The sequence below is a fragment of the Leuciscus leuciscus genome (genome assembly GCF_965113295.1).
Source record: "Leuciscus leuciscus genome assembly, chromosome: 21".
Lineage (NCBI taxonomy): Eukaryota > Metazoa > Chordata > Actinopteri > Cypriniformes > Leuciscidae > Leuciscus > Leuciscus leuciscus.
The window spans coordinates 30,779,524-30,800,593 of record NC_138745.1 but is presented as its reverse complement, the minus strand read 5'-3'; the positions used below and the strand labels follow the sequence as shown (position 1 = coordinate 30,800,593).

Sequence of the window (21,070 nt, the reverse complement as noted above, 5' to 3'; positions counted from 1 at the left end):
AGAGGTGTGGACATAATGAGGAAGATATGTCACCAGGAAGTTATGAGCTAATTTGCCAAAGGGGATTTTGCTAGTAGCTGCCATGTTGATTCATCACTTATTTCAAAATCACGTGACAGATGACAACAAAAACCTTCTTAATAAAATCTTCAATTTTATATTCTGCTCAACCATGCCAGAGACAGAAAGTTTGAAATAACCACAATAAACATATAAGCAAATCACTCTCGCATGTTTTTCTTACACATACACTTCTTAACTATGCTGTCTGCATCTTGAGCGGGTTTATCTTGTGTGAGAACAGTAGGGCTGGGCGATAAAACGATAACGATATGTATCGCGATAGACACGTAATCAATATCAATAAAAAATGCGTTCGATAAAACGTTCGATAATTATTTATTTATTTTTTTCGTTGGAAGAAACCAGCAAAGCAAGTTTGATTGCATGAACAAAGGCACTCACTCTCTAGTAACTAGATAAAACAGAAAAAGTCAGCTCGCCTGACTTAAAGTCTGACCGTAGTCAGACCAATGTCGTCTGCAGATTATGCAAGACCGTCGTCAGTTTTTCTGTTATTCGCGTGCTTATGCGCTGTTCTAGCTAGTTTCTCAGCGCATACATGTGAAGCTCACATGCACTAAAAGCCTGTCTACCAGCGCCTGAATACTAAGTTATCTTTCGAGTCTTATTTTGCTAATACTGTTATACACACAAGGTTTACATAAACTAGTCGGATATGTCTAAAGTGAAAGCAAACTTGAGAAAATTGAGAGAAAATCTGCTTGTCAAATGCGTGTATAATAGACGCGTCGCGCGCAGCTCTTAAAGAGACAGTAGTAATAGTAAACAAGCTGCCGCTTGTCCTTAAAGGGATAGTTCACCCAAAAATAAAAATTATCTCATTATTTACGCACTCTAATGTTGTTCCAAACCTGTATTAATTGCCTTCTAATATTTTCTAATATTAATATTTTGAAGAATGTGGGTATCCAAACAGTAGCTGGTCCCCATTGACTTCCATAGGAGGAAAAATATACTATGGAAGTCACTGGGGTACATCAACTGTTTGGTTACCCACATTCTTCCAAATAACTTTTATTTTCAACAGAAGAAAGAAACTTATTCGAGTTTAAAACAACGTGAGAGAGTAAATTATGAAAATTAGAATTTTTAGGAGAACTATCCCTTTAATGTTAATAAAACAACAAAATGTAAAGAGAAAATCACTCACTGCTCTTGACTAATAACTTTATTAATAGCTTTAATAAGTATCAATGTATAATTTATAGAAAATAGAAAGAAATAGATTTATATAATTTATAGAAAGAAATCGTAATATTATATTTTTGCCATATCGCCCACCCCTTTATAAAGCATTTCTTACGTATTCTTTAATTTTGCACCTTAATGTTAAGAGATAATTGTTAAGTGTTCATTGTGATTTTAGACTTTTGAGTTTTCCATGGTCGTGTTGACATTTCTGCCTTTTTAACTGATGGGATTATAATCAGAGGTAGGTTAAGTTTAAAATAAAAAATCTTTAAATGTAATATATTTGTCTCCTGGACTGGTCCTTATTTTAAATATGTTATAAAAAAATTCAATAATTATCGATATCGACCGATATGAAACACTTATATCGTGATACAGTTTTCAGCCATATCGCCCAGCCCTAGAGAACAGTGGGTGGTACGTACCAGCAGATGAGTCCGGCAGCAACAGCAGCCCAAGTGACACAGCAAGAGTTGGATTTCTTACTTTCCTCTTCCTCCTCATCCTTCCGACAGCAGCACAGACAGCTCAGGTAGATGGCCAGACACAGCAGATTCACACCAAGCCCAGCCGCTGCTACACAGCCCAGGAAGATGAGCGACTGAAACAGAAAAAAAAAAAAAAAACATGAGATATGAGTTTCTTTGTTAAAAGAACTCTTTTTTTTTTTCTTGTTCTTTTGAAATGAAAGAGTTTGATCTCATATGCCATTCATAACACAAAGCTCCCTTATCATCAGTCCACATATGGAAACTAAAAATCTCTGAGTTGTTCAGAAAGTAGTGTCACTGCTAGGATTTCTGAATTCATCTTAAAGTCAACATGAAATCCAAATTGATGTCCTGATACATGTTTTTTTGTCTTCCTGCGTACGTTTTATCTATGATTTTTTTTTGTTTCACGATCCAATCAACTCCTAATGGACAAAAATCAAAGACTGTCCAACATGTTTCCTTATTCCTAATTATTTATCTGTGAAATAAGTCAGATTACCCAAGTAATATGGGTTATGAAGGCTGTTGGAACTGGGAGTTGTGAAAAATATGATACACTGGTGTTTTCCCAGATGAGAAGTGTATCTATGCATCATCTTTTTACTCCTTTAATTCATTTTATAACTGTATCATATCTATTTTAATTTCTTTTATAACTGTTTTAATGTTCCTTGCTTTTATTTTGTAATTAATTATTTTCTGTAAAGCACTTTGAATTGCCATAGTGTATGAAATGTGCTATATAAATAAACTTGCCTTGCCAATTAAAAAAAAAAGGTGTACTGTTGAATTTTTTGGGGGGTTACGATAATAATTCATGATCCAATCAACTTCTAATGGATAAAATCAATCCCCATCCAACATCTTTTCCTCATTGATTTCAATGTTTCACAGTGAAGTGCGTCTGATAATGCAAGTAAAATGTGAAAATATGAAATACCCTTTTAAACTAGAGAAAACAGAGAAAAAAGCTGTTGTCCTCCCTTTTGACAAATAGAAAGGAAAATTTCAACACCCATAATGCACTGGGGCCGTCAAAGGCCACTCCCACCAGTCTTCTATGAATACGCTTACCAGTCAAATACTGTGTTGCGCTAGTAGGAAATACTTCTTAGCAAACTTTTAATCATAATGATGTTGACTTGCATTCTCGGATGCAAGAATTCAAAGAGTAAATGTTTAAAAGGAGTGAGTTACTTTCGGTTTCCAGGAAGGATCCTGGCTCAAGGCTGCAAAGTATCGTAAATGTAGAACGCTGCGATGGATAAACTGAGAAACCTCTGAGCTTGTACTCAACAGTTCAAACTGGATGACCATGAACACGGTGTTTTAGGCAAAACAGAGGGTAAAAACTGAAAGAAACTGCCAGTATTTTTTTTTATTTCTCAGTTTAGGTAATAGGGAGAATGAGTCAACAATGTTCATGTTGATATGCTACCAACTCTGTAACAATACAAAGCGGGTTGCAGAATATGGACCTTTAAAAACATTAATAATAAACAGAATCCTAATACAATCTTTACACAGTACAAACATGAAAATCTCAGATGCAGCCATTACAGTTTGCTATATTTAAAGCTCCCATGTGTACTTCCTGTGACCTTGTCTGCTAATGCAAGTTTCTCATTAATGTCGAATGAAGTCACGACCTCCTGAGATGTTTTCCGAACACAGACAATGCATTGCACTGATAATGCAGAGGTATTTTCTGGTGGCGACACACTCATATAACTTAAAGTTCCAGTTGATAGATCCGGAGCTATTTTAGTCCCGCAGCCTTTAATGGGGGCACAAGGTAGCGTGTTGCTCCGCCAATGCTTAGTACAACACCACCGTTAAAGGAGCATGATCTCATTTTTGGCACTGAAAATGGTCTTAACTTGGTTGAAAACATTCACCCAGACAGGAATCTATGGATTTTAAGCAGTGACTGGAGATAAATATGACAACTGATGGGGGCAGTACAATTATTCAACAAAAGGCACACTCATATACACACACCATGTCGTTTCCCATCCTCCTCTCGGCTCTGAAGGGGATGGAGAAAGTAGGACAGCTATAGCAAGCAGCCCCAGAGTCTGTATTTGCTGCATCACCATCCCTGTGTCTTGCATTGTCTCTTTCGGTTACATTCAACACTGTCTCTTTCATCCTCTGGGTGGTGGGACATCCTAAGCCATCTGCTTCACTCCCATTAACGCTACGACTAATAAGTTAACCGATCTACCCACAACAGCAGTAGCTGTATTCCTCCACTGTGTGAGAGAAACTAGTCAGAAATAACAACAGACAAGATAAAGAATTAGGTTATACAATATAATTTCATTTCAGATTATATAAGGACTGTAAATATTATAACTAATGGTTCGACCAACAGTCTATCAATGGGCAACTTTATCCATCTTGACCCGTCCCATCCAGTACTCTATTAGCATTGGCCATTGAAAAACCCCATAATGATCATAAAGGTGCATTCACCCCATGTCAACATTCTCATAACTACAACATTACCACTTGTAAAAAGAGTTAACGTCCTCATTAGAACTTTTAATTACAACTTGTAAACTTTGATTTGTCTGAGAGCACCGCTGCAGCGTCACCCGAAAAAACTCAAAATGGCAGCGGCTTCAGCAGTGAAACGTAGATAAGCAGTTATTTCATATTTTTTCTGTTTAATAATAACATTGACAGTTGACTATTTATAATGTTTTAATAATACAGGAATAATCTGAAAATAAACAAAAGACATACAATGTCTATTGATTACCTACTCAAATTGAGACGTTGAGAGTGTAATTAATAGTGCTGCCATCAAAACACGCATGCCGCTAAATTAACAACTAGCAATTACGAATTAGCAAATGAGACCTAGAAAGAAAATAAATAAATCAGGATTTAAATAATTATTTTGTTCTATATTCACAATTTATCAGTTTGCCAATATACACTACCATTCAAAAGTTTAGGCTCAGTACGTTTCATATATCATATATTATATAAAAAATAAAAAAAATACACACTTTTATTCAGAAGGATGCTTTAAATTGACCAAGAGTATCAGTAAAGACTTTTACATTGTCATTTTTTTTTTATATATATATTTCAAATAAAAGCTGTTTTTTTTTTTCTTCTGAAGGATCATGTGACACTGAAGACTGAAGGAAAGGATGCTGAAAACTCAGCTTTGCCATCATAAGAATTATTGGTGTTATTTTAAATTGTAACAATATCAAAAATTATTTTTGATCAAATAAATGCAGCCCTGGTGAGCATAAGAGAGTAAAACAAACACATTTTGACTGGTCCTGTATTAGACCACTAATCACAAGCATCCATATGTATCTATTAAATGTCAGATAAGCAAAATGCATGATGAACCCACAGTGTCTCATTTCAGCCACATTGTCTGGAAAAGATGAGTCTGTGTAAACCCCCTCCTCCACCTTTGAGGATGGTGAATTCCCCATCAGGCCTTTGTGAAGGGTAAATAGGGGTTGATGAAGGTACTGTGATGAGGAAATGGGGGGAGGATGTACACAGACTGCCACAGGGGGGTCTTTGGGAGCGGATGGGGTACATTTTAGGGAATGAGTGTGTGTTTTCATTCTCACTGAAGAGTGGGGATTTGAGTGTGTGTGTGTGTGTGTGTGTGTGTGTGTGTGTGTGTGTGTGTGTGTGTGTGTGTGTGTGTGTGTGTGTGTGTGTGTGTGTGTGTGTGTGTGTAAATCAGCAAGGGAAGCAGTTGGTGTGGAAACAAGGGGAGAAAGACTGGCATTATGTTTACTGCTTTTGGCCAGAGACAGGGGGAAAAAAAACACATAAATAAACATCACCATGACAACCTCCAGGTCCTCTCTGCCCTTGTAGTTAAGTCCTGGGACAAAGTGAAAAGAGGAATTATCATAGACTATTTTAATGAAGCAGCGTGTGACTACATGACTGGAATTACCCAGACTAAATCCTGTGATCTTCGTGAACTACGAGAAACTTGTTTTGTCTGACAGGGAAAAGCCTAAGAGATTAATGATGGGTGGTGGTATTAGCAAAATCTTAAATCATGGCAACATTAACAGTATACATACACCATAATAGCTACTTTGGCAGAAAATTAAAAAACAATGTTTAAATAGTTCAGATAAAGTATATTATATTTCAGATATAGATAGATCATTAACCATAGAGTCATGTGACACTGAAGACTGGAGTAATGACTGCTGTGCCATTTTAGGAATAAATTAGGCTAGTGCATTACAAATCCGTTAAAACTGTAATAATATTTCACAATATTACTGCTTTTATATATATTTTTATTTTACATCAACTAAATACAGCCTCAGTGAGCATAAGAGATTTGTATAACAGTGAATTAAATACTGTTATTTTATTCTTACTGAAGCTCGATGGATGCAGACCAAAAGATCAAATTAGTCATAACAAATGATTATGTCTGGCATGAGTGCAAAAACAGCTTCACATAAGGTAAGAATCAATACAATAAAACAAATATTATAAAAATGGAGAGTTCTTCCTCATCTTGGCTTGACTGATACACGTCCTGCTCTATATTTTTACATTATTGCCTGTTTAAATAAAGCAGTCCTACCACTATTGCCAATACAATATATCTAGCATAGTGCAGTAAGACACTGTTACACACATCTCCCTCCCCTGTTGCATTTATCTGTGACATACCTTTGATATACTACATATAGTATATGCCCTAAACAAGATATACAGGTAAAGAAATGGAGAAGCCCACAAAATGATGCAGAGAGTGTAAACAAGAAGGATAAGAAGTGGAGAGAAAAATATTGCATGTGTTTACTTTGCGCGAGAGAGAGAGACAAATCATGCAATAAAGATTCAGAGCCATTATTATGAATACAATGAATCGCTTCAGAATACATTTGGAAAACGCATAAACAACACCCGTGCCTTGTTGCAGCCTTATCTGGCCTTACTATGGAGTCAATATAGGGCCATATATATCTGCAAAATAAAACAATGTTTTGCAAAAAAAAAAAATGTTTTGCAAAAAAAAAAAAATGTTTTGCAAATAAAAATAGAGTATTGAGATTTTTTTTTGCTTTTTTGCAAAAAAAAAAAAAATTTGCAAAAGAAAAGTTAACCACTGAGAGAAAAAATAAAGTTTAGCAAAGTAAAACTTCAGCAGCATTGACTTTGCAACACATATTTCCCTTTGCGCCGCTCCTTTAAATCCGCGTTTCAGTCATCTGTGCCTCTGCGGCGCAAGCTTTCCTTTGCGCTTCATTTTTCTTTGCGCCTCGCTTGTGTCCCTGATTTGACGTGGGGGGAGGGGTCAAGAGGTTGGGGTGTGTACAAGGGACGAAGGCGCGTCCCTCTCGTAACGTCATCAGCGCGAGCCCCAGACCGAGTGGATCGATCGAAATGGCGGAGCAGAGTGCTGTGCTGCGTTCCAGTCCACTTTTAGACAGCACTTGCGAACTTCCCTAAGCACTTCCCCTTGGGGGAATCCCTGCCGCCATTTGAAGTGCGTTCCACTTCGTGAAGTGGACGAGGGAAGTTTATATGGACAGACCCTCGTTCCCTCGATTTTGACCGAGGGAGCGAGTCTGCTTCAAATGTACACTTCAGGCACCTATATGTCCCACAATGCAGTACGATTGTGACGTCACCACATATCTCGTCTAATCACCACCACACAGACAACTCTATGATATATTAATTATAATGTTTTAAATTTAAAACAACCCGAACACACCTATAAACATTTGGATACTGCATTAAACAAATTATTAAAGGGAAAAAAATTAAATAATAAATCAACTCCACAGCTGATTCCAAGTGATCAAGGGCTTAGGACGTTCCAGTTCAGCCCATTGAAGTTTCCGCCAGTAGTGGGCACTCGCAATGACGTACATCCGAGTGAACGAGATGAAGGGAAGTTAGCGAGTGAAGAGCATGACTATTTTGGACTGGAACGCAGCACGGGTGATGGATCACAGGTATGTATTATTGACAATAATAGTCTGGGGCTCTATTTGCCTGCTGATGAGAATATGTATATTGTGATGTAATATTTGTATGTACGCTCAGGTTTGTTTGTAAAATCTGAAATTACGAATGCCTTTTTTGTTAATGTTCTATAAATATGTCAATAAAAAAATAAATAAAAATAAAATAAATAAAAAAAAGTCTGGGGCTCGCGCTGATGACGTTACGAGAGGGACGCGCCTTCGTCTCTTGTACACACCCCAACCTCTTGACCCCTCCCCCCACGTAAAATCAGGGACACAAAGCGAGGCGCAAAGAAAAATGAAGCGCAAAGGAAAGCTTGCGCCGCAGAGGCACAGATGACTGAAACGCGGATTTAAAGGAGCGGCGCAAAGGGAAATATGTGTTGCAAAGTCAATGCTGCTGAAGTTTTACTTTGCTAAACTTTTTTTTTTCTCTCAGTGGTTAACTTTTCTTTTGCAATTATTATTTTTTTGCTTGCAAAAAAGCAATTTTTTTTCTCAATACTCTATTTTTATTTGCAAAACATATTTTTTTTTTGCAAAACATTTTTTTTTTTGCAAAACATATATTTTTTTTGCAAAACATTGTTTTATTTTGCAGATATATATGGCCCTATATTGACTCCATACCTTACCAATGTTTTCTCTGTCACAAACATACACACTCGCACAGCAAAAGTGAGTGTGTAATTACAATAGTCAAACACATACAATGTGCACGCACACACAAAGAGTGTGCATTAATACCAGGCAGACATGAATAATGGAACACCTGCATTATCCTCTATGGAAATAGAGGCAAAGAGGAATTATTTACACACTCCCACACTTCTTCACCAAGTCATTTCCACCCACCCATATTCCCTTGTCATTCAAACACACAAACAGACGGGACACAACAAGACAGAGTTGTTTTTCAATTAGCCGCCCCTGATGCTCACAAATGTCCACAGGATCACAGCGCTGGGTTCCCACACCTTTTCACCACTGAATTCCCATGGCACTTCTATCCGTTGCCGGATAAAGTAGCTGAATAAAGTAATTTTTAAGATTGCACTCACGCTGAGTAAAAATATATAAATATGTCTGTGAATTTTCATGATTTAAAAATTCACTGACTGTGGAAACTTCCCCCCAAAAAAGTTCAAAAAAAAAAAAAAAACTTTTACATACGGGAGGGGAGAATCACCTCAACCACCACCAACGTGCAGCATCCACCTGGATGATGCGACGGCAGCCATATTGCGCCAGAACGCCCACCACACACCAGCTTATTGGTGGAGCAGAGACAGTGATGAAGCCAAGCGAAGGACATCCTGGGATTTTGAATGACCACAGAGAGTCAGGACCTCGGTTTAACGTCTCATCTGAAGGACGGTGCTCTTTTGGCAGTATAGTGTCCCCGTCACTATACTAGGGCGTTAGGACCCACACAGACCACAGGGTGAGCACCCCCTACTGGCCTCACTAACACCTCTTCCAGCAGCAACCTGGTTTTCTCAGGAGGTCTCCCATCCAGGTACTAACCAGGCTCAGCCCTGCTTAGCTTCAGTGGGCAACCAGTCTTGGGCTACAGGGTGATATGTCTGCTGGAATATACATTGCAGCATCATATCAGTGCCTGAAACAGTTCGATAAAGGATTCGGTCTCTATGGTACGTTCACATCGGACGCGAATAGCGCATCAGGCGCGAGTGATTTCAATGTTAAGTCAATGCAAAGACGCATTACGCGCGTAAAAAATTCCTGTGGCGCGAATGAGGCGTAGAGCGCGGCGCGGTAGACGCGAATACGCCTCGTTCGCGCGAATAGAGCGTCTGGCGCATTAAGCGCAAATGATTTTATTAGTGCTATTTGTGCATTCATGCGTTTGACGCAAATTCGCGTCTGCCGCCCGAGTTGAAAAATCTGAACTTCTGCGTCAATTCGCGCCACGTTAACCAATCAGGAGCCTGCCTGCTGCTGTCACGTGGTGAAGTGACAGTTTAATGTTATTTTATGTTTGGCCTCAAATTATTTTGTAATATGACTAAAATGCACAACAAAGCAAATCTTTCACATAAAAACTCGATTTCAATATATGAGAGATACTCATTTTGTATTGAATGCAATTTATTCCATAGCTATATGAAACATTATTAATCTAATGTAAAGACAACAAACACAATTTAGTGTATAAAAAATAAAAAATAAATCACAGGACAGGTTTCACTTTTGGAGGCTGGCTCCATTTATTATCAAAACAAAAATAAATGACAGATTAGGTGGGTGCGGGCGAGGGTGAACCTCGCGCCGGGCTGTACAGCGCGGGCTCGTCAGGCAGCGACCACTCGAGGCAGAGGCCTTATACGGCCTACGCTGTCCTCGTCAGCGTCCTCACCGTTAGGTCCACCGAACCTAGCTCCTGGACCAAATTGTGAAACTCCTGAAACCCTCCGGAAGGTCTGGTGGACCCGAGTACAGCGACGATGTCCCCTACGCAGCTGTTTCTGCTCTCCAGAGCATATACGAGCGGTGACTCTCTCGATTAATGCTAACGCTAATGCTCGATAAACATCTAAAAAAGATGGCCGCCAACGGGTTTTGAAACTTTCGTCTCTGACGCGCGTAAATTTCGCTTCAAACTACGCGCAAATTAACACAAAGTGGTCAAGCGTATAACTAGATGCGGCAGGCACGAATTTGACGCGCTATTCGCATCCGGTGTGAACGCACAGTAAGCCCCTGCTTTCTCAGAGCCTATACTCTGCTCTGATTGGTCAGATGGCAAGTCTGTTGTGGCTGGTCTACCACTTACAGCACATGTCGGAAACGTCCATTACCATATCTGTATTAGAGATCTGGATCTTCCTCAGCACTTGTATTCACAGTGATACGAAGAGTAACAATGGTATCGTTTTTACCATATAAATCCTACCGTATGTCCTCAAATTGCAGGCAAAGTGGATTTGCAGCGTTTTTTTAGCCCCTTTCACACAGCGCAAGGATCCTGGCAAATTGGCAGGAAATTGCCAGAACGCCTTCTGTGTGAACGCAAACATGACCCGGGATTGTGCCGGGTTGGGGACCTAGTAACACTGCCGTGTTCAGTCCCGGAGCGCGCGCTGTGTGAAAAAAAGCCGGAATAATGCCGTGTCGTAGTGATGACGCTGAAACCGGGATCGTTCGCCAGCTGGTGAAACGGTATGTAATGTGCAAGTTTATGATCGAATCAGAAAAAAAACACAAAAAAAGCACAAGCAAATTTTTTACTTCTGATTTGGGTCAAATCCCAGAATCTCTGTGTGAAAGGGGCTTTTGACATATTGTCAACATGAACTAAACTCTTCCAGGCCTCGGCTACAACTACAGAGTTTAAGGGCGGGTCAAAGTAGACATTGTTCGCAGACAGCCAATGAAAACTGGCTGGCATTATGCAAATTTGTTACAAACCTACGGAGGTTACTGACGACTCGTTTCAGACAGTTCAGAATTGGATCTTTCTTTTAAGAGACAATTTATAATTTATAAAAATGTATCGTGCACTTTGAACGTAGACATTTTTCTGATCGTTTACATTCACGAACAGCTATATTACATGAAAGGTAACATCTGAAAAAGCATAATATGGGCACTTTAAAGTCAACATGATTTGGAAAACAAATTTTCACTCATTTACTTTCGCAAAAAAATGTAAATCCTTATTGTAAAAGATTCATAATGGGTGCATGTCCAAAAGTATTATCAAATTGTAAAAACGAATAGCCTTTTACTTTTCAACCAGCTCGACTTTACATGACGAAATCAAGTCCCGCCCACGTTTAATTTTTTTACTTAACATCCTGTCACTCAGAAATACATCAGATTATGTATGGAAAAATGGGTTTCGAATGGCGTTTCATGTTGACTCTGAGCGAGGTCTGAAAATGAGCCCCCTCAGAAAGCAGCATGCTTTTCTGTGCTTGTTAAGACTTTGAATGTAAATAAGGGAAATGTTGCTGACAGGTCTTCCATAACATTGTCAGGCTATATGTTTCTGCTTTGCTGTGGTTAAAAAGCAACCACCCTGCCTCATCCACTTTTTGTTTTTCCTTTACTTTTATCATTTCATTTCTGTAGTCCATCCATAAGGCACATAGAAAGACGTCTGGGAGAGAGAAAGAGGACAGGCGAGATAAGCACGGGTGGGGAGAAAAGGGGGGAAACGATGGGGGAAGAAGAAAGGACAGTAAAGAGATGGGGAAACGCAAAAGTAGGGAGCTGGGAAGGAGGGTGGAGAAGACAGTGTGAAAGAAAAAAATGGGAAGGACACAAGGGAGGAATAAAAGGGGTTCAAAGAGAGGATTATGGGAATAAAGTGGCATGGAATATCCACAAAAGGGAACAAAGGACACAACGCAGCCCATGTGAATGCAATTTCACATCCTCACTCACAACCACCCACCGCCCCTCGGTCAAAAACACTGCCGTCTTTCTCCAGGAATGAAGTGCTCAGCATCGCTCTCGTTCGATATAATAAAGTTTAATTGAAGCCTAAAGGAAATGACTGCTGAAACACAGCTCATTCAGAATGTGATGACAGTGTCATATACTATATGCACATTCAGCATCCTTTCTCACAGGACTGTATAGCAGTTGACCCTTAATTTGTCCATATGCTGTCTTAAGTCTACTGTCCTTTTTTTTAATCAATTTAACGAATCCTTTCTGAATAAAAGTATTTCTTTTTTGAACACAATCTTACTGACCCCAACCTTAACTAATTACATAATGCTTGTATGCATATAAAAGCAATTTTATCATCAAACCTGAAACATAATACAAACAAACAGCAGTTCTCTCTATATCAAATGCTATACGGTCAAAATCTGGAATGCATTCGGCTTTTTTGCCTGCTTGGAAACGGATAGAATGGATCCAATTTCAAAATTATTTAGGCACATTAACATCAACCACGGCAGTTCTCAGGCACAAGAAGTTGTTTTCATGTACAAATACTTTTCATACCTTTCAACACAAACAGACCTGGGTTATTTCAGTTCAGTGATCCGGATAAGTGCTCCGTCATGTTCTTTAGCTTGTTTGCATAGAGTGTCCACTACATTCAGAGACCGATTTTCCCTTGGGGGTCACTGACATACAGCTCAACCTGAGCATAGCTGGATACAGGCCTGGATAAAACACCCTTTTCAAATGCCAATCACACCGTCTCCATGAATAGGCAGGCTGTAAAACTGGACGTAAATGAGCTTCCACAGACAAAGCCTTTAAGCTTTGAGGAACAAACAGTGCAGATTCAAGTAGTTTCCTGCCTGAGGGGAGAAATATATTGAGGCAAACAAGAGTCAAATAATACTGGAGATTGAGACCTTTAAACAGAATAGACAGAATATTTTCAAATAGGAGGAAATGGATGACTGATCCCAGGGTCAGGTTTAGGGGAAGTGGCCAACAAGACAGGTATAAGAAAGAATGTAAACAAAGCTGCTCCAACATGATATGTGCTCAAATATTTGATGCTTCTCTGAGAAAGAAAGATGAGCCCAACAGTTTTAGGAGACTTGAGACTTGTAATAAACCAGTATCCTGTATCTATACTAGCATCAGTGACCATGCACACTAACTATAAGAAACACAGGCTGAATCCCAATTCCCATACGATGTGTCCTATTATAGAATGAAAGATTAGCATTAGTGTGTCTCTACTCATAGCACGTTAAGAATAGTGTGTGAAAGATGGCCAGATCGTGTACTATTTCCAGTGGATTTTTCAAAGTGTGCATCCGTTCAAGAGATCAATAAATAAATAAAATTCTTGAGCAACAAATCAGCATATTAGAATAATTTCTAAAGGACCATGTGCCACTGAAGACTGGAGTAATGATGCTGAAAATTCAGTTTTGCCATCACTGGAATACATTACATTTTAAAATATATTGAAATAGAAAACAGTTGTTTTAAATTGTAATAATACTTCACAATATTACTGTTTTACGGTACTTTTGATCAAATAAATGCCGCCCTGGTGAGCACAAGAGACCTTTCAAAAACATGTAAACTGTCTATCTACTTTTAAAGCTAATCTGCAAATCAGATGTTGTTTTTGTTTTTTTTGCTAAACATGCAGTCATGTGGCGCAACTTTTTTTTATTCCACTGTGGGTGTGGCTACCCAACTCTCCAGAAAGAGAAACCAAGATATCTCATCACCTGTGACTTGTTGTGACTAGTCAGGAAAAACACTCAAGCCGCATTCACACTGACAGTGCAAGAGGTTGCTAAGCTTTCAAAATGTTCAACTTGGATCTCCAACGGTCAACGTCACTCATATTGCTGAAAATCTCCAACTAACATGTCTCTCCAAAATGTTATCAGTTTGAACAGCCCTTCAGATTTACACACTTTTAGAAAAAGATTCAGTGGTGTAGAATTAATTAGAATTATGCCAAAAAAGGTTCTAAATCAGGGGAAATGTCTTAAATGATTGCATAATACTTTCATCTTTAATGGGTTATTTCAAAAATGAATTTAAACTAAATTAATTAAATGATCCCATGTTGGGAACCCCTAAATTATATATATAAAGCGCCTAGCAGAACCCATTGATGTTTCAGAAAGCTTTTCAGTATCACAATAAAACACTGCCAAAAGTTTGAGACAGTTCTATGATGAAGTATCGAGATCGGTACGTTATTATTGGTGTATTAAAGAAATGTCTTAATACTGGTGTAGTATTTGTCATTGCCAGTGCAAAATGTACACTGTAAAAAATTATCATAATTTTAACGGTAAAAGACTGTAAAATGCTACAGAGAAAAACTGTTAATTGGTTAGCAGAAAGTTTCCGTACTATATACGGTAAATAACTGTGATAGATCTAATGGTACATTTAATGTAATTTTACTGTAAAATACCATTAAATTTACAGTTTTTGAAAGTGAAAAAGAACAACTCATTGTATAATTTACAGTGAAAAAACGTAAATTGACATTCCCACAATTCCCTGTGTGACACTTCACATTTGATGTATTTTTGTTGAAATAACTATGTTTCTTCATAGTTTTCTTCGTTTTTTCTAATCAGTTATGTACATTAAGGTTTTATGTTACATTTAATGTTGTTAAATTAATGTTTATTGCATTTTTAAAATTTCATGCGTGTTACCGTGATGGTGTTTAATGTTTGTGTGAATGACACTGTGCAGCTTCTATATAGTAGTATTAACTTTCTTGTGGAAGAGCTGTTTGTGATGAGCTTTGATTGATCATGTGACTCTCATCACTGCTGTGATTGGTGGTTATCAGTGTATTACAATGGTACAAAACAGATATTAATACTTCAATAGGACGGTAAATTCACATTATATCAGATAATAAAATACGGTTTATTACTGTAAATTTTAAGTTAAGTCTGTAAAACCAATAACGTTGCTACCATATTTTTGACGGTAAAGTTCTGGCAACCACAGCTGTCGGTTTTTTACCATAAAAATCACGGTTTAATTTTTTACAGTGTACTTGGTAAAAGTATTCAAATTGGGATTCATCCATATTTTGTAGAGCTAAGCGGTGGATGTGCTTTCTGTGGAAGTTCTGAGCCAAACTTCAGCTATGTGGTCACAGCAGGTGGAGAACAGCTGTGGAGCACACACTGACGCCCATCTGCTGGGAACTGGGACAGAACTAGACTCGTTGAAGAGCGACACATCAACCTATTGATCAGAAATCTACAATTTTACAGTTTTATGCTCTTTGAGGTACAGAATTACATATTTTACATTATAAAATTGAGTAATATGCCTCAGGGAAAGTCAGTGTATTATGTGTTAAAACCATTAAACAAGCCATTAAACATCAATGAAAAAAATATGTACGCTAATGTAATCTCCAGGTGATTTCCAAGATCTCAGTGAAAGCAAAACTGAAAATAGTTTCAGTGAACAATATACCAGCATATTTGAGAAGATTCCAGTGTTGTGTCAAGGCAAGGCCATGATTAGATTAGATTAGATTCAACTTTATTGTCATTACACAAGTACAGGTACAAGGCAACGAAATGCAGTTTAGGTCTAACCAGAAGTGCAATAGCAGCAAGTGCAGGATATACAGTGGTTCCATAAGTGCAGAACATGGATATGTACTGAATAAATATAGAGTTGAATACTATTATAAACAAAAATGTACAGATAGATTTGTCCTATGAATATAATATACAGATAACTATTACTGTGAACAGAATTTACAGCTAGATATGTACTGAATATAATATACAGATGGCTATTACTATAAACAGAATTTTTACAGATAGATATGTACTGAATATATATACAGATGGGTGTTACTATAAACAGAATGTGAGCATAATATACAGATGGCTATTACTATAAACAGAATTTTACAGATAGATATGTACTATGAATATATATATACAGATGGGTGTTACTATAAACAGAATGTGAGCATAATATACAGATGGCTATTACTATAAACAGAATTTTACAAATAGATATATGTATAAGTTAGGCTAAAATGAGCAGTATAACAATGGATTTAAAGTAGTGCAAATAAAGTTTGGACAGAAGCTATCCGAGTGAAAGTGCAGTGGAAGTAATTGCATATTACAGTTAAAGTACGGTATTGCAAATGTATATGTAAACAGTCGGTACTGTAAATAAACAGTCGGCAGTGCAAATTGAGCATATTCCAGTCAAGGTAGTAGTGCAAGATGCATATGTAAACAGTTGTTTCTGTAATAACAGTCAGCAGTGCAAATGAACATTATAGTATTGCAAATAACAAAATGGAGGCAGGTGTGAGGGGCCTGGATGACTGGGGTTTTACAGTAAAGCAGAGGCAAGCTTTTAGGAAGGTCCACAATGGAGCAGTCAACCTTACTCGATTCTGTCCTCATCTTTCCTACACTGCTTTTGAAAGGGAGTAGGGGGTCTGGGGGGCAACCTCGGGGGGCTTTTCCAACACAGTGCGCTCGGATGAACCTCCCCACCCTCACAGCTGGGACATCATTAACTCTGAGCGGAGCAGGTTATGAGCTTTGGGCGAATAAAGAAATAGGAAGGAGACACAGAGAGGAAGAAAGAAAGATGATAAGGGCACTGCAGAATACTGTTACATACACCAATGTTAAAAATTTAGGTTAGAAAGATTTTTTTTTTTTTTTTAAGAAAACATCATAGTTTCCACAAAAATATTAAGCAGCACTACCATTTTCAACTGTAATGATAATAGGAAGTCTTTCTTGAGCACCAAATCAGCATATTAAAGTGATTTCTGAAGGATCATGTGACACTGAAGACTGGAGTAACGATGATGAAAATTCAGAGTTTGCCATTACAAGAACAAATTACATTTTAAAATTTATTAAAATGGAAAAGTTTTTAAATTGTATTTAAGGCTGGGCGATATGACCAAAATCTTATATAACAATATGTTTATATAGCATATTAAAGTTGACAGTTTTTGTGTCTGTCCCTTTAAATGCAAATGAGCTGCTGCTCCCGGCTCAGGGGGCGGAGCTTCAAGAGCTTGTGTCCTTTTATCTCACAAAGACCAGCACTGAAAATTTCAAAAACTTTCAGCCTTTATGTTCAAACCGGAGTCAGAAAGATGGAGAGACTCAAGAAAAAGTGACAACATGTAGAAGCAACAGGACATTTCTGAATGGTTGGTTGATGAATTTATGTAGCTTATGTGTAGTTATCCTCTAGTCATTGATTAGCATATTCTGTCTTGTTAATCTACAAATCACATTCCCAGGGGCGGGTTTATGTAAATTTTAGGGTTAGTGATGTCACTAACCCGGGAGGAAGCTTGTGTAGTCCCTACCAGCCGTTTGTTGTAGTCCTTAAAAAGCAATTTCTTTAAAAGAAAATATCTCCCTTTGCTTTGAACTTTTGAGCGTTGTAACTTTGCAGATGTTGTTTATGCTCAGCAACATTATACACACTAACTAAGGTTAGAAAAATTAAATAAATCAACCATCCCTTTAAATGAGAACAAATATACTAATTACAAGCAATAGGACAAAACTACAATAGAACAAAGACACAAATTAAATCGACCTACAGTACAAATTCATATTTTTTTTAAAGTAGCCTAATTAAATGTAAAAAAACACTGCATAGTCTTTACTGTGTAAAATAAAGAGCAGTTTGTCTTTTGTTGTTTGATTAACATTAAAAGCACAGTATGTATATTAGGCTGCTGTCACTTTAAAACTGACACTGAACTAATACACTTTCAACTGTTTACGTTCACTTAAGACATAAATTACTTTTATGAGGATACTTGCAAAGATGGGTATTTTGACACAAAAGTATGTGTATTTGACCATTCAAGCCGATACGGCGGCAAAAAGAACTCGGTACTCTCTCAGTCAGGGCTTGCATACAGAAATTAGCTTTCTTTCGCTGCTTATTGCACTTCAACGGTTTCAAATCACTTGTTTTTGAACAGCAATGATTAAAAACGCATGCAAGTGATAAGCTTTCGTGATGCCACAGCACGGCAATGTCACATGACCGCGTAACCATGGTAGAGATAGTCCAAAGTCTCTACCAGTGGGCACATTTCTACCAGTTAATCGTGTCTACCGGTATATCGTCCACCCCTATTTGTACTAATATTTGAAAATATTACGGTTGTTACTGTATTTTTAATCAAATCCTGTAAATGTATGCGTGAGCATAAGAGACTTCTTTCAAAACATCTTACTGATCCTAAACTTTTGAACAGTAGTGTACTTTATTGCAACTTTAAGTGATGAACTTAACTTGGAGGAATGTAAAACTGCAGTCTAAATGTAAACAGAACTGCCAGTCTCTTATGTGATTAATAAAAATCAATAAAAAATTATTGGGAAAAAAAACTCAATGCTTTTTGCAGAATAACTTTAGCAGCTGTAGTAAACCCGCTTCAATTTATTATGAACAAAATTACCTACTGAAATAAAAAGACTATTGATTATAGTTAATGATCATACAGTGAATAATTAATATTAAAATATTAAAATGTATATTTCATTAAATTAATTGAGAAATATTTAAAGGTTGGCAATGGATTCATTTAATTTGCGAAAATGCATAGTAACTTTCTTTCAAAACTGAAGACGATGCTCCATCCGAAGTGCCATAAAGACCTGACAGGAGGCAAACTATAGGTGATGGATTACAAAACTGATGAAACTGATGCAAGGATTACAAAACTGATGAAATAGCCTGCCTCTGAGCTGTTTGGGAAATGAAAATGCCATGCAATACGTGCACGCTTCAATGCACTGACATTAAAATGCTCATTGTAGTAATAAAAATTAATACCTAACTTTCAAATGAAGTATTTCACAACCAGCCATACATCTCAATAAGAGACTGATGTAACAGTGTGTTGACTATGAGTGGGCTTGGAGAATACATTCCATTACGTGTACAATAACACTATTCACCGAGACCCCTGTGTCCTCCTTACTAACATTTCTGACCCAAATTCCAAAAGCTGACAATCATCTTTTCTCTCAACTTGGCCACACCACTATCATTAGTCTAACAATATTTGCTGGAAATATTCTCTTGCTAGCTACTATGTGCATCGGTACAATTACGGACAAGATGCCATGGCATTCGTTTTACTGCTTATTTGCATTGCAAAAGACCACTGAGCTCTTAACTTACCACCACATGTCAAACATAAACTAAATATTTCTGTTCTTCACTAGCTAAGAAAACTGTGGATCCCTGATCGGCCTGATTTGGTTAAAGTGGTCACAGCTTTAACATCCTTTTTGGGATTTTTTTTAGCTTTTTCTTGAGAAAATCTTTGTGGTTTTAAGAATCCTGGCCCACCCAGAATCGACTGCAGAAAATACTTAAAAGGGTGCTGCTGACATAACCAGACCAGGAAGAAAAAAATGTAAAAGACTGCTGATAAATCAAGAGCATGGCTTTTATCTCATCTTACATCCAAAATTGAAGTGAAGTGCCATGGTTCAGGCCTGAAGTGATAAAACAGAGCCTAAGGGGAGACCATAAATAAGGACTATCAGCAAACAAAATACACCAAAGTCAAGGCTTGAGCAAGAAATATTGGCCAAACATCAGAATGGTTGGAAAAAGGGCAAATGTGAGCGTTAAGCCTGAATAGAACTGACCGTTTAGAAAAATGATGGCCTCTACATGTACCTCAAGATTGCCTCATAACCTTTTTTTTTTTTTTTTTTACTGAGGGACTTGAAATTACGGAAGCCCTGAACCGCAACGTAAAAAAAAAAAAAAATCCAAAAAAAATAAATAAAAAAATTATGTAAAAAAAAAATGCTAGCATTTCGAGATTAAAGTCGAAATGTTTCGAGATTAAAGTCGAAATGTTTCGAGATTAAAGTCGAAATGTTTCGAGATTAAAGTCGAAATGTTTCGAGATTAAAGTCGAAATGTTTCGAGATTAAAGTCGAAATGTTTCGAGATTAAAGTCGAAATCTTTCGAGAATAAAGTCTTCCGTAGAAGTTGTGTGTGTGCTTGCCGTTATTTCACATTGCCGCACAGGCATTCATGCGTGTGTGTGTGTGTGTGTGTGTGTGTGTGTGTGTGTGTGTGTGTGTGTGTAAACTGGATCTACACAAAATAATAGCTTTTTACTTTTATCTGGGCTTTCAACAAAGGGATATTCTACAGGTCTACCAACATGACATTAGGCTATAGGACTTTATAAAATATACTGTCAGACTGGATCAAGATATCCAGCTTTATGAATGAATGAATGAATGCATGAATGAGGCATTTATATAGCGCTTTCATATGTCTACTGTAGGCCTACACTTAAAAGCGCTTTACAATCATTTCAGGGAATCTTTCCTCAACCACCAGTGGTTATTATATTTGAGGAAATCACGGGATCCGGCCAAATGATTGGATACAGAATGATGCACTTAAAATGTATCCAGAACGTACGGTGTCTATTATAGACGGCAGTTCGAACTTCACTTTCTTCTCGAAACATTTCGACTTTAATCTCGAAACATTTCGACTTTAATCTCGAAACATTTCGACTTTAATCTCGAAACATTTCGACTTTAATCTCGAAACATTTCGACTTTAATCTCGAAACATTTCGACTTTAATCTCGAAACATTTCGACTTTAATCTCGAAACATTTCGACTTTAATCTCGAAACATTTCGACTTTAATCTCGAAACATTTCGACTTTAATCTCGAAACATTTCGACTTTAATCTCGAAACATTTCGACTTTAATCTCGAAACATTTCGACTTTAATCTCGAAACATTTCGACTTTAATCTCGAAACATTTCGACTTTAA

General features: G+C 37.5%; 1 protein-coding gene across 4 annotated transcripts in view; it reads right to left on the bottom strand.

The window, feature by feature from the left end:
- Positions 1–21,070, bottom strand: part of ttyh2 (tweety family member 2) — a 60,411-nt gene that overhangs the window by 32,909 nt on the left and 6,432 nt on the right. For all 4 annotated transcript variants that reach the window (XM_082151950.1, XM_082151951.1, XM_082151952.1 and 1 more), the window contains exon 2: positions 1,701–1,876. In XM_082151950.1, the coding sequence (XP_082008076.1) occupies positions 1,701–1,876 (176 nt within the window). The remainder of the gene's footprint in view (positions 1–1,700; positions 1,877–21,070) is intronic.